This window comes from Lutjanus erythropterus, chromosome 7, assembly GCF_056507025.1.
Source record: "Lutjanus erythropterus isolate fLutEry1 chromosome 7, fLutEry1.hap2, whole genome shotgun sequence".
Lineage (NCBI taxonomy): Eukaryota > Metazoa > Chordata > Actinopteri > Lutjaniformes > Lutjanidae > Lutjanus > Lutjanus erythropterus.
The window spans coordinates 16,793,029-16,807,790 of NC_139323.1; the positions used below are offsets into that span (position 1 = coordinate 16,793,029).

General features: G+C 41.1%; 1 protein-coding gene across 1 annotated transcript in view; it reads right to left on the reverse strand.

Annotated features, from left to right (window-relative positions):
* Positions 1 to 5,144: 5,144 nt before the first annotated feature.
* Positions 5,145 to 14,762, reverse strand: part of dot1l (DOT1-like histone H3K79 methyltransferase) — a 33,453-nt gene continuing 23,835 nt past the window's right edge. Inside the window, exons 25-29 of the mRNA XM_084722958.1 lie at positions 14,413 to 14,618; positions 11,409 to 11,482; positions 10,638 to 11,315; positions 8,579 to 9,420; positions 5,145 to 7,471 (exon numbers count right to left, since the gene is read on the reverse strand). Coding sequence (XP_084579084.1) covers positions 8,744 to 9,420; positions 10,638 to 11,315; positions 11,409 to 11,482; positions 14,413 to 14,618 — 1,635 coding nt within the window. The 3' untranslated portion in view covers positions 5,145 to 7,471; positions 8,579 to 8,743. The remainder of the gene's footprint in view (positions 7,472 to 8,578; positions 9,421 to 10,637; positions 11,316 to 11,408; positions 11,483 to 14,412; positions 14,619 to 14,762) is intronic.

Sequence of the window (14,762 nt, forward strand, 5' to 3'; positions counted from 1 at the left end):
TAGATTATATTTAATGCATTACTACAACACAGAACCACTGATAAAACTGTGCAATTTTTTCCTGTTAATGTTGAGTTTTCCTGATAGTTTTAAGAACATTTCAATGCATTTTTTTCTGTCTGCATCATGCATGTTTCAGATGTTTTAACAATCATACAAACTTAACAGGCTTCTCTTTTTTTTGACAAATTCACACCTGATGCTTGGCTTTTGGTCTATTAGCATCTTAGGCTGCTCAGCAGAGAGTTAAGTCTCATTTTCTTCACAGAAATGAATGATATGCTCAAACAGAGATTTATTTGTTTGTTTCAATGTTTTCTAACACTCCTCACAATCAAGACGGACTCACAGCTTTGGGAACCAGTGGTTTAAAACAGCAGAGATCCCTTCATTAATGTCTTTTGTAATAATTTGACGTAGCCTGTTCTTTTACACTTCTACCTATGTGAAAGAACAACATAAGAGAAATATATTAAAAAGATTAGACATTGAAAGAATTTGCAACATAAAAGACCCATTTAGAGAGAGAGTTTCCACCATTAATACCGGATGATGTGTGGATAACATATGCTTGGCTGATTGATTTATTATTTAAATATAAATAATAATAAGTTCACAGAGTGAACAAGAAGCAGCATTTAGGTGAAACAATATAATTCAGAGCAGGTTATCCTAATGAATGTGTATAATGTATCTCTTCTCATTCAAAAAACAGTGAACTAAGTTGCTTTCAGAGCGGAGCAGAAACATGAACAGACCTGTTTCCTTTCAAGGAGTGACCATCACTCCCCTCCCTGCTCTCACAGCTGCAGTCCTGTTTTTCAGACAGTCAAGGTCTTGGAGCTGTTTGCTAGCCGTGTATCCCAAGAGATAAAGCCAAGGCTCAGTCTGGTGCATCACAAATCTTCAGTGAAGAATGACAAGACTGTTCACTATTCTCTAATGACTGCAACATGTTATCAACACGGTGTTTGCAGGACTTTTTTCCTGGTAGGTACCAAATCATCCCATCTTTTACAGACACGTGAGGTTCTTTCTGTTTGTCTATACTGTCAGGACTTGTATTCAACAGCATTTTAATGAAAACACATCTGATATCTGACATGACGGCATATTTTTTCACTAAGAAATTAGTAAGGATCCATCATGATTAGCATCTTCTACTGTGGGCCATAATGTTGAGCTATTTGGACCCTGTCAATGCCCTGAGTGTTGACTAAATGTGGACACGTGGGTCCAGACGAGAAGCTTCACTGCACGTGCTTGTTGTTTAGAGATTACAGGATTTTGGCACAAAAACAAGTGCACACTTCTCTGAATTATGGTACAAAGAGCTCTGGCTATTTTTGAGAAAGCAAAACAGCAGCAGCACCCGATTTAAAAATGTCACAAATGTTCATTTTAATTAAAGGAAAGTTCACCCCAAACTCAAAACTGCAGCTTTTTACATTGTTTCCTCTGGTCTGAAGTGTTACTCATCCATCTAGTTTGATATAATGTGAGCTGCAGAGATTTAGCGATATTATCAGTGGAGTTCAGTGCGCCTTCTCTCAAATATAATGGAACAAAATGGCACTTGACTTGCGCTGCTCAAAGTGCCATTTTCTTGTTACCAAACTACTCTGTATCACAGTGCATCTACTCATGGACGAGAGGCTACAGCTCAGCTGAGGAGGCCATCGGTGTTTACACCCCACGCTGTCACAAGCACAAGCCTCTCATCCATGAGTAGATGCACGCTTCCTTCTGTGCAGCGATACAGTTGGAGGACGATACAAAGAAAGAAACTGCTGACAACACCGTCTGTGGATTTTGAGTAACCAGGTCATAATAATAAATAATAAAGAGACGCTGAGTTTGTATTTTTTGGTGCCTTGAGCACTAGAAGCTGAGAGGCATCTAGTTCAAGGCAGACAACTCCATCGATGACTTCTCCAAACTCTGCAACTCACAAAAATGTTTTTTTTGGGGTTGAACCTTAAGTTTGATAAAGTTAAAACACATCAACATGGTGGAAATATTTTGTTAGAGATGTGGTCCTGCTTCCTCAGCATCCCGGTCATTCTTCAGTGGTTAATTTCAAAATAAAGCACATAAAACTAAGTTATGATGTGTAAACTACTTATTATGGTTTGACAATTTTCCTTAGCTTTTCTTTTTACTTCATTTTCAAATCACTTCAGTTTCAGTTAGTTTCCAGAGTAGGTTCACTGATTTCACTATTTTCAAGGTTTCAATATGTTTAGTTTTAGCTAGTTTTGGTGCTTTATTTACAATATACAATAAAAACATATTTGTGAATGCAGTTGTTTCAGTCATGCAGACATTATAGTGTCAAGTTTTTCTCATAGTTGTTAGTTTTTATTTCTGATATATTTGTTTCGCACCAGGTTTTAGTTTTTAGCTCAGTTTTAGTTGACTTGAATAACTTTGGTGTAAACCTCAGCTTGATATTACAATCTTCCATGAGGAAAAACAAAAAATGAATCAGACATAAATGCCACTGCACACAACAAAATTAATTCAAATATTATATGAAACATTTTTTATTAATATCATAAAACGCAGAAAAAAACATTAATTCCATTTGTTTCATTATAACATCTTAGGATAAAAGCACCAACACCGAACAGTAACAATTTTATCATGAAAACCCAGGGCCTTTTGGAAAGTAGGTTTGCCGTTATTGCACCTCAAACCTGCCCTGGCTGCACCAATCAGAGATCACTATACACATAACTGTAGGTCACATGTTTCCAGTGTCGGTTTACTCCCAAAGTGATGGGAGGAATCCCAACAAAGGCCAGTGAACCTCCTTCTTAGAGACACAAATCTAGACAGAGGCATTTGTGAGATGAGGAAGATGCTGAAAAGTCGTAGCCATTTCACAGCTTCTCGAGATCAGACCGACTCATAAAGCTTTATAAAGCTGAATTTCACCAGAGAGGCTGGGTGAGTGCGGCAGTGAGAAGGAGTCTAGGGAGATGTGACAAAACAAATTTTACCTCGAAATACACTTATTAAGGGGTTGTCCTGGTCCTGAGTTGGGTTAGAGAGGGACTTCATCATGATCATGCCACAAGATGTTGGAAAAGTTGATACATGCAGTAGTTTAAGAAAATTTATTTCATTACACGATTTCAAGCAATCTGGGAAGTTCCTGAGTTAAGACCTTTGGCAGGATTTTAGAGTAAACAGCCTCGACTGCAGAGCTCTCACAGATCGACAATGGACAGCTGCATGGAAGAGGCTTTAATTCAAATCATGCTCATACACCAAAGGACTTGAATAACAGCACCTCACCCCTGTGACTGATTGTACGAGTAGCTACAAAACTGGTTGAAACCTGTAATGAATGTAATCTCTGCCATTCCCACAAACTCCTCTCACATGCGCACACACACCACGCCGCCCCTCCGGATTAGAGAAACTTCCGTTAGGTTAGACCGGACCGTAAGAAAGCCGCCAGGCAAGCTCGTGTTGAAGATTATTAAACCATAAAACCCTGCAGCACAACAGGAAAAAGAGTAGTATTTATCAATAGCTGCAATTTCCTTGTTTTAAGTGAAGGAGAGCACCGTGCTGTCTGTCTGACTGACTAGTAGTATTAAAAACTTGACAGGAAATCTGAAGACACAATTAAAAGCATAACATGAAACTGCAATTGTATCAAACACCAAGAATAAGAAAATCAAAACAGCATCAACAATAATTACAAAAAGACCTCTCAGTGCTGGTAACAAACAGACTAAAGTCTCTAATTATGCTCTAAAATGACTTTTCACTCGAACACTCGCAAATGAGAGTGCACAGGACAGGAGTTTACAATAAAGCTTTCGTTATTAGTCTAATCTTCCCTTAAGATATGCACTGGTAAGTGGAAAAATAAAAAGCACACACACAGCTTAAGTGTATTCCCACTATCAGAGAGAAAAGGAAGCTTGGCTGCTCTCACTCCTAACCTCCTAACACCAACATCAGCATGTCTTTGCAATGAACAGAATATGCTCACATCACAAGGTAGAGCCTTGACAGTAAGACAGCTAAAGACAGACAGTGTGTGTCAGAGCGAGGCTGACACGAAGGTTTGTGTGCACCAGCAGAGATTTAGATAGTAGAATCTGAATTGCCATTGTTTGGAAACAGAAGCACCATTTTTCCTGCAGAATCTGGGTTGGTTTAAAAAAAAGAAAGTGGAAACAGTTCTAGTGCTGGAGTCTAGTTGTGTTCAAGCCACAGCACCTTTGCTTGTGTTGAAGTACACACAGTTTTGAGTTCCTAGTTCTGTGGTGTGTGTGTGTGTGCGTGCATGTGTGTGTTAGGGCTGGGCGATATGGACAAAATTAATATCATGATATTTTTTGATCAAATACCTCAGTATTTATCGATATTGCAACAATATTGCAGCAACGACTATTGGTACTTTCATAAAATATTAACATAAAATTGATTTTTGATAAAATAGTCACCCATGTGGACATAATGACTAAATGGGTAACGGCAAAAGGAGCCGCAACAATTAATTGTCAGTTTATTTTGACTGCCAACTACTTCAATAATTGATTAATCATTTTGAGATTTTTTTGGGAAAAATTTTAAAAATCTCTGATTTCAGCTTCTCAGATGTAAATACTTTCTGGTTTCTTCAGTCCTCTAACTGAATTTCTTTGGGTTGTCAACAAAAAAAGACATTGGAGGACGTCACCGCGAGCTTTGGGAAACACTGTTCGACATTTTTCACCACTTCTGGACCAAACAAGTAATTGCTTCTTCTATAAATGAATTATTCATAAAGGGAAGTGAGAGAAGAGTTACAACAGTCTGATAAGTTTCATCATCACTTCGCTGTAACGCAGCCTTGAAAACCAGGAAAAGACAACACTACAACGATATCCAGTCTCATATCACGATATTGACATAATATCGATATACTGCCCAGCCCTATTGTGTGTATCACAAAGATTCAGGTGGTGCAGAGTTGCCATGTTGTCAGAATAGGCAGCATCTGTGTGGCAATGCTTCACTTTCTCCGTGGCTTCAAGCCTCCTGTTTAACAGGCTGAGTTTAAGGGCACAATGCAGCACCAAAACACCCCTATTCACTTATATATATATACTCATATATATAGACTGTTTATAGATACATTTCTTATATACCTTTCTGTTTATGATGGAGAGACAAAAACAAGGAAAAACAAAAAAAGTTATGTACAAAAACAGTGTGTCTCGTTCACTAACAGATAAGCAGCTCGCTTTTGAGAGCAAAGCGTGCCAACGTAATGTTTCAAAACTGTTTACTCACTCTCTGAGCCAGCTGTTGCAGAGTAGTTTATCTAAAAGATGGTGTCTACAGTTGTACACGAGGCATTTTTCAAAGAACCAGACAATAGTATATTAAATATGAGAAAGGAAATGCCAAAAAAGGCTTTACAAATGTCCCTGTGTACAGCACCAAGTATTCGATTTGTTTTTGATGTTTTCACTACAGAATAAATAAGATCAGGTACAGTCCAAATGTAGCACCATTGTTTTCAGACTGTGAGTCAAGTACACACACACTGTTGCATTCTACAATGTCAACACATTTCAGGTTTAAAAATTAAAAAAAATAATAAAGAAAAACAAGGCAAATGGAGAGACTGACGGCATAAATATAATAATCTAAATTATACACAACTATACAGTCGGAGAATGAATCACATTCACAGTACAAACATTGTTTACAAAAAAACAAATTACACAATAAAAAAGCAAACAAAAAGGTGTGAAGAGAGTCCAGTAGTTTGTTGTGGTCATGGTTAATTGTTTTTACTCAGTGTGTGAGGATCTGCATGCATGAGTTTGTGTACATGTATGTGCGTGTGTAAGAACTAAATGCAGTATAATCCCACATGTGAGCATTAAACATTTACTTAAACCTGCATTTCCCAACAGCAGAGATAAATAGGAAGAAAATTTAGCTTAAGAAGAGTTAAAAATTCCTGCTGAAAGAGCATTTCTGCTGCGGTCCCATGTGGTAGTGTGATTTACCCAATTAACTGAAGAAGAAAATGTTAAATATACAGAAATTATTTAAGTCTTATTATATTTGTTTTACACCTGGATTCAGCTTCACTAAAGCACTAAAACAGTGTTGCCACAACTCTTTAGAGTGACTGACAATGTCTAAACAAAGCACTGTCTCATTACATGAATTTCATGGGGTCTTTAAAAAAAACAAAACAAAATGTACCCGGCTCAGCTGAACATTATTGGCACCCCTGGAAATCTGATATTATTTCAAAATTAGGCAGAAATCAGACCAGTCTTCTTTCTTAAATTCATTCATTTAGATTATGTTAAACATGCCTGATCACTGTCTCAAAATACCAAATGGGTCCATTTATAAGTAAACATACTATCATTGATATGTTAAAGATCTGATATTAGAGAAACACTCACTGACACCTGAAGAATTATTTTAATCAGATTGTGAACAGAATTGGTTTTGCTTTAGTTAGTAGCAAAGAAAGGAAATATTAGTTTCATTGTGCCAAAAAGGTCAGCCAAAACAGCATTTTACAATTTTTGTATCACTTTGCTTTTAAGTAAAATGACTTAAAAGAAAAAAAATGGCTTCTTGTTAAGTGTGAAAATATTACAAATCATCAACATATCCAGAGTTTAAGAGGTGTCAACAAACCAGCTGGGACTTGTACATCTTCTGCTACATGAGTAACTTTATCTTACTATCCAGTGTGACGTTACACCTAAAGTTCCTTGTCTTGTTTCATAATCTATTATTAAATTTCACTGAAGGAAGAAAAAAGAGATAAGAGCGCATGCATGCAGAGAGACAAACTGCATGACGTCTGAGCAGAGTTCAGTGAACTGGTGTGTGTGTGTGTATGTGTGTGTGTGTGGAGGGAACATGATTCCTGATGACATTCAGCTTAAAAAGATGGACTGTGTGCTTCAATCTATCTGTTGTTTAATGTTACATTAAATCAATAAAAATGGAGCGTGTTGCTAGTTGCTATAATAGTGACTAAGACAAACAAAATGACAAACTATCAAACGGAGCACCTTAATATTGAACCACACATCTTGGTTATTTCAGTCCATTCAGTGCTGATACTGTTTTCCATATTCTAACAACATTTAACACTCCACACATCAACATGACCAGTACCTGTGAATTCTGCTCAAAGAGACCATAGTGGTGGTTAGTGTGTGTGTGAGTGTGTGTGTGTGTGTGTGTGTGTGTGTGTGTGTGTGTGTGTGTGTGTGTGTGTGTGTGTGTGTGTGAGAGTGTGTGTGTGTGTGTATCTGCATGAGTGTTTGTGTGTCAGAGTTCCCAGTACAGAAGCCGGTCTTGGAGGCGGTTGGGTAGTGCAGACGTTTTGAAGCACCAGTGAGTGAGGAGAGTGCCTTGGTCCACACCTGGACATTTGCATAGTTTATTTAATGTTGAGGTAGTTTTCATCAATTACCTGAAACACCAAAGACAGAAAGAAGACACCATGAGTGATCTACAGCCAACATATCCAACAAGCTAATAAACAATATTATGTCCTTCCAAATTTATCATCCAGCATGTTTTTTTACACTTTAAAGGGACAGTTGGGATTGTTTGAAATAGGGTTGTTTGAGGTAGTGATTGATATTCAGCTGCCATTATGCCTGGGGAACTGCTGTAATACAGGCCTCTTCTCTTGTAACACTGCAGTCACTGGCACACTGCTGCTACCTGTACCGTAGCTGCCATCAGCTGGTGAGGACATAGCCTCTGAGGCCGATACAGGCTGGTCTGACGACCAGGAATACAGTACCAAGGTGATTCAACATTACGGTGGATCAAATCTGGACTGTGACTCTAATGTCGAAGATACGGTGGGTTCAGTCAACTTGCACTTCATAAATACACCACACATTTTCAATGGGAGACAGGTCTGGACTGCAGGCAGGTCAGTCTAGTACCCGACTCCCAAGGCAATAATGTTGTATCTAATTTCTTGCAGTTTTGTGTTGAGAAACGTTGGTGAACCTCATCCCATCCACGCTTGTGTACAACTGAGCCTTTCAAGGACGCCCTTTTCATATCCAGTTATGATACTGTCACCTGTTACCATGTAACATGTTTACTTGTGAAATATTCCAAACAGGAGATTTGTGAACACAACATTCACAACTTTCACAGTCATTTGTTGTCCCTGTCCCAAATTTTTTGAATGAAACATGTTGCAGGCATCAAATCAAGAATGAATGTGTATTTACAAAAAAACGAAGTTTTGAATATTAAATATCTTATGTTTGTACTTGATTTATATAATATATATAATAATATTCTTAATATATTGTACACCTAAACTGATGTTGACTTTTTTTTTTGATTTGCCTATTTGTAAGTAGCTAAAACACATTTTCCTGCTGATCCTCTCCACAGTAGTTTGTTGCTTAGCTTCTGTGCTGGTACTCCTCTCTGCTTCTACAAACTGTGGGCATGCTGACCACCATCAACTGTAGCTAATACACTGACTATGGATAAGTACCTCATATAACCCGACTTCAAATAATACAAATTATTTATGTTGACTTACCTTGTTCAATCAGAACAACAGCCTGTGGGAGCACAGGAGAACAGGTATCCTGTCTCTCTCACTCCCTACCAGTCTCTCTCTCTCATTCTCTCCCTCTCTCCACCTTCTGATTGCCCTTTGCCCCTCCCCTCTCCATCCTCCCCCCATCCCCCTCACCCCCAAACCCTATCTAGGCCGGGAGCCAGGGAGCTGGGAGGTGGTGTAGGTACCAAGCATGCCCTGAGTCCTCCACATGCTCCCGCCACCACCTGAGCTGCTGGCCGGTGGTGGAGGGGGCAGCCGAGGGGAGTAGTGCACTGCGAATGGACGAGACGAGGAGGAGGTTGACAGAGAGGAGGAGGAGGACGAGGAAGAAGCAGTCGCGGCAGCAGCAGAGACAGAAGCAGAAGAGGAGGCAGAGGTGGAGGAGGCGGAGATGGAGAGAGAGTGGGATGACTGTGCTCTCTGGTGGTGGAGAGATGAGTGGGACAGACGGGAGGAGGAGGAATGGAGGGAGTCTGATCGAGAGGATGGCGGGACAGAGTCAGAGTGTGTGGGTATTGAGGAGGAGGAGGGGACGCTATGCAGGGGTGGTGGAGGGGGCAGGGAGAGCGTGGGAGGAGAAGGGCTGTGCAGGACGGACTGGATGCGGCTGTGCTGGGCCTGGGATAGGGAGAGGGGGAGAGGTGAGGACACGGAGGCCAGGCGCGTGGAGGCTGGTGGGGGAGTAGTGTGCTGCTGGGTTTGGGAGGAGGTAGAGGAAGAGGAGGAGAGACTGAGCAGAGAGCTGAGGCCTCCAGAGGTGGGCAGCGTCGCCCCAAACTGATGGGAGGACACTGTGGGGACCACGTGGTGAAAAATACCTGCAAATCATACAGCAGAAATGGAGGGAGGGGGGAGGGGGAGGGTGAGAGGGAGGAGAGAGCAGATACGAGTGGCAAAGATAGCAAGAGGGAGGGGGACAAAGAGAGAAGCAAGGACTGAGCCAGGTTGTGCATAGCGCCAAGCAAGTCTTCGAAAAGCACAAAGAAAGCAAACAGAGTCAGTCCACTGTGACTGGAACCACGTTGGTTTGGTCAATTTAGGATTAAACAGTTCTTATTACAGATTTTGATTTCTAGGTTTATTTTTGCTCACATGTGAAATGACTCTGACATAAAACTCCAACAGATACACCCACAGAAAATGAAAACCTAGTAATATAATAGTTTATAAAACATGTCACAGGGATCGTTCAGATTATTTGAAGTGGGGTTGTATGAGGGACTTATGAATAGTCAGTGGGTTAGCTACAGTTGATGCTGGTCAGCAAACCCCCAGCAGGATTACCACTGTAGGAAGCTAAGCAATAGACTATTGCTGTGAATGGAACCAGAAGCAAGATGTATTTCAGTCACTTCCTGAAAAAAAAAAGACAAAACAAAACTAAAGAACCAAACTCCATAGGCAAAATCAGTCATTTTACCTCACAGCACACAGGAGCCTCAGTTTGTTAGTTTGGTTGTGATATTCTGTGGCTTTGTTGAATTTGAACTATCCCTATAAGACACCAAAGTCACACAATAACACAAACAAACCAAGAACCTGTCCACTTTGATACATTACTTAGCTTCCTTGCTAGTACTCCTTTCTGCTTCTCCAAATTGGGTGTATGCAGACCAGCATCTACTGTAGGTAATACACTGACTATGATAAGTATCTCATACAACACCACATCAAATAATCCAAACTATCTTTTTAATAATTCATTGTCAATCACAAATTTCAGACTTTGTCCCGTTTTCAACATTTTTCATCCTGTTGAAATACAACATTTTCCAAGGGTGTTTCCAACTGCAGCACTCATGCAGCCAGTCCGTGTCAAAGCGAGGCAGCACACAGAGTCAGTCAGTCAGTCAAACTGTCAGCGAGGCAGACAGAAAGACAGCAGCATTGATTGGACCTCCACTTACCTGGCTCTATTAGCGGGCCCCTGACCTCGGACTCACACTATTCTTTATTAAGACAACCCCAGACTATGACCCTCACTCTAGGCTGTTCTACGCCCCTGAGATAAATCTGAATTTTTAGTGACACTCACCTCCAGCTGCTCCCCCTGCCAGCCCAGCACTGGAGAAGCTTCCCAGAGCAGAGTGTCCGTTAACGAGCCGCGGGGTCCCACTCACCGCGGATCCGCCTGTCTGGGCCCCAAACAAAGACTGTAAGACTGAGGTCCCTCCAAGTGGGAACTGAGAGCCCAGGTACTGTCCCACAGACGATCCTGTGGTGGAGGAAACTGCTACAGGACTTCCTCCCACCTTCCCGCTCAGGATGCCCCCTCCACTGCTGGCTGCAGCTGATATGAAGAGATTCTGACTGCTTGTCTTCAGATCCCAGTCGCTGCGGGGAGCCTTCTGCTTCTGCAGGGCCTGGCGTTGGTCTGAGCCACTGCCTCCCTGGGCACCACCACCACTGCCACTACCTCCACCTCGGGTCCCTGCCTCCTGACTGAGGAAGGGGTTGGCGGAGGTATAGCTGGATGACTCTCCATCACTCCCTTTCCTCACCTGCTGCTGTTTGTGGTCAGAATCTGAGTCCGTTCCCCTGCTTGATCCTCCCATGCCGAACGGAGACCCCCCCTGTCTCAGGTCAGAGTTGGGTTGCTTGGGGTCAGAAATGGGTGAAAAGGTGGACTTCCACTTGCTGGTAGAGGACATGGAGGAGGAAGAGGAGGCCTCGCTGCCTGTACTGTTACCACTGCTGCTACCAGATTTTCTGCCTAGAGGAGGAAAAAACAAAAACAGGTTAGCATCAAGTAGCAGAGGTGCAACATTAATAATCATTTTATCTAAGTGACAATTTCTCTTCTTACCTCTTTCACTGTCCCCGAGTCTACCAGGTCCATCTCTGCTCTCCAAGGATATAGTGGCAATTTTTCTTTCAATTCTAAAGAAAAAGAACAATGCACAATCAAAACAAACAATGTGTCAGAATCTCAACAGAGCTGAGGTAATCAAAAGGTTCAGTGTCATGTTTTATATCACCAACTTCAGATTAAAAGTTAAGTATTATAATTGGTTACTTTGTTACTCAGCAACAACCAAGAAGACTTAAAAACAGCAGCTTGTTATGTGTTGTTTCATTTGTAGGGTCATATCACTTATTTGTGTCTTGCGTCTTTGTTCACACCTAACCTGTTGTGGTTTGGTTAAAAGGACCCTCATACATTTGCCTGGTTAGTACAGTTTGTTTGGGCTAGTGTCGAAGCTGTGAATCGAGCCCTGGTGCTGACCAAACAACTGGACTGAGACCACCTGAAAAGGTGGGATATGGCCCATTTCCAAGTTGACTCTAGTGTGGTTTGTGCTGTGAAAGCAAACGAACCAACTGCAGGATTTCATGGTCCCAGATGTGTGATTTTAGTATGATTTCAAAAGCTAAACTACTAATAAAGCCATGCTGATTGTCAAATCTATTCACAGAGCAATAGTATATACTAGGGATGCACTAATACCACTTTTTGTCAGACCGAGTACAAGTACTTACATTTGGGTACTTGCCGATACCAAGTACCGATACAAGTACTTAATAATGTCATTAAAGTTCTTACAGTAACTTTTAAAACATATTTTATTTTCACTAGATGGTCATTTTCTAAATGTAACAAATCATTGTTGCGGTTTCCTGCCACAAGTGTAACCATGGTTACTGTACCCATTACATTTTTAGGTTATTTGTAGCAAGTTACTTTACGGATTTTGTGGTCCTTATTCAGCTGTGCAGTTTACTGCGTATATGATATATTTCAGTATAATAATTTCACAACATTATTGTGGACTTGCAGAATTAAGTTTACTATTATAAATAGTGGTAAATATGATAATTATTTTATTATCATTTACAGCATTTTAACTAGTATTTTAATTATACATTTACATATGTAGTATTTAAGTTTCTTCTTCTTGTCTCTCATCTAAGAGCCAATAGTTCCTACCCGTCATTGTTTACGGGGGACAGTTATGAGTGTGGTGGCAGGTGTGCAACAGTTTTGCTTACCCTGCTGTGAACCCCTAAAGGCCCCAGCACATGATCAGCGTTAAAAACGCTTTGCACTGGTTGTCCCATTGTTTTCCTATGGAGAGAGCGGTGTCGCCCAACCAAGCGGCACTGCTACCCTCGGCGTAGCGCACCACTTGGACCTGCTGCTGACTGCTGCGCTCAAAGTTCAAAATATTTGAACCCTGACCTCATTTGCCGCTGACTTTTCAAAGCGCTACCAATGAGATAACAACTGAATGTGACGACGCAGGCAGAAACGACCACAGTTGTGTCGAAGTGACACAAGTAGAGGAGACGGTGACAGATGGTCGACTCTTGAAGGGAACCCCAGAACCGCGGAAGATCTCGCCACAGTGATCATTTTAACATCACAATGAAGGGACGACAGAGAAAAATCTTGCGAGAACTTCGTAAATCAAGGGTTCCCTTCCAGAATGATCTAATAAAAGTGTTTCAGGATTCCCCGAACTCTGTAACACAAAATTAAAAACAGCCTACGATCTCGCCAGTAAATGCCTGGAGAAATGTGAACAGTCAGGTTGAGTTATAAGATTTCTGAATCATATTGTTTATGAACTTAGCAACATCCAGAGATAAAGTTAGCTCAGCCGTTTGTACACCTGTTTTGGTGAAGATTAAGTACACAAAGATAAGATGTAGCAGCTTATTACTAAGAAAACACGGTTACAGACTGGTGGCAGCTGTGTTTTTTCTTCGTCTTCGGATTAATTTGCCGAGGCATTCAAGTAGTTTACACTCACCAGGACTGATTGGACAGCGGCTGGCTGCGGTCTAAAGCTGCACTCTGCATTTATTTTAGTTTTACATGGACTTACATGGGATTTTATGGACAGTTTCCAAAGTCACTGCGGTCATTAGTGGTTGATGCTGGGGAAAGCGAGTCTCTCGCTCATGATGACGGTGCATCCAAAAAAAAGAGGGTAAGCATCAGCAAACTCCTTGAACTCTGCATCATGGCGGATCTTTAGATGTTTACTTGTATCGAGCAGCTACTTTTCGTAATGTGATATCGGGTGTGGGGTATGGGAGTAGTTTTACGAGTATGAGTACAAGTAAATGAGGTATATTATTATATATATCTTTATAAAAATCATAACCATGGTGACTTGAATGCATGTCAGCATGGGTACTTTCCCTGATTAATAGGTCAACAGCTGCTCAAACTGCTGTACTTGTATCCTACTGTGTACTTTGTCAGTTCATTAAAAACAGAGTGACAGTGATTCCACAATAATCAACCCCAATCATTACTGCATAAGACGTCTCCTTTTCATCCAGTCTCTACCAATTAGTCATTATTCATAACATGTCATCAATTTGGTTATTTCTTCGTGAGCTCTTTATGATGCCAAAGAACATGAATATAAACACTAGCACTACATCAAGTGCTACATAAAGTTCTGTCACTCACCAACATTTGATTCCCCCAGGTGGGTCCTGATAATGTACGATGACAATCACCAAAGCTGTCTAATAAATGAGCTAGTCAGTCTGTATAACTTCATATTTACTCCTCTTGGTTTGTTTGTAAAAAACACAGTCAGTATGAACAGGAATTGGATCAGAACTAAAATGCAACAATTAATGATTTCTTCCTTTGGTCTGGACCAATGAACTGAACTACAGGTATGAAAGCAAAATGATGGGCCAAAGAAAGACTAGCAACCACTTTGTGCACGCAAACAGGGATCTATATAAAGACTGATGAAAGAAGGAAAAATAGCCTGCAGCTGTAGTGGAGAACTGCAAAGTCATCTTGCAAAAAGAGCAGCACTGCATTATGATGACTTTTTTACCGTGAACTGGAGCTGTCGGCAGGGTATCCTGAGTCCTCGTCATCAGAGCTGGGGGCTGAGGAGTAACGACCTGTGCCATTGAGCTCCAGGGGGCGCTCTCTCTTCAAGATGGGAGGCTGGTCCAGGTCAGGCCCATTGGGGCTGCGGCTTGATTGTTCTGGGGAGGAGATGGCAGAGATCTCCAGAGGCTGGTTGATGTTATTCACCTGTTGGGACAGACACACGCAGATTATACCCAGATGACACCTGGCAGTAAAAACAGGTCTTGAATAATGTGACAGTAAACTTGTTGTGTCTGGTTATGAAAGCACACAAAATGAACTGTTGACAGAATGAGCTCATTAGACACT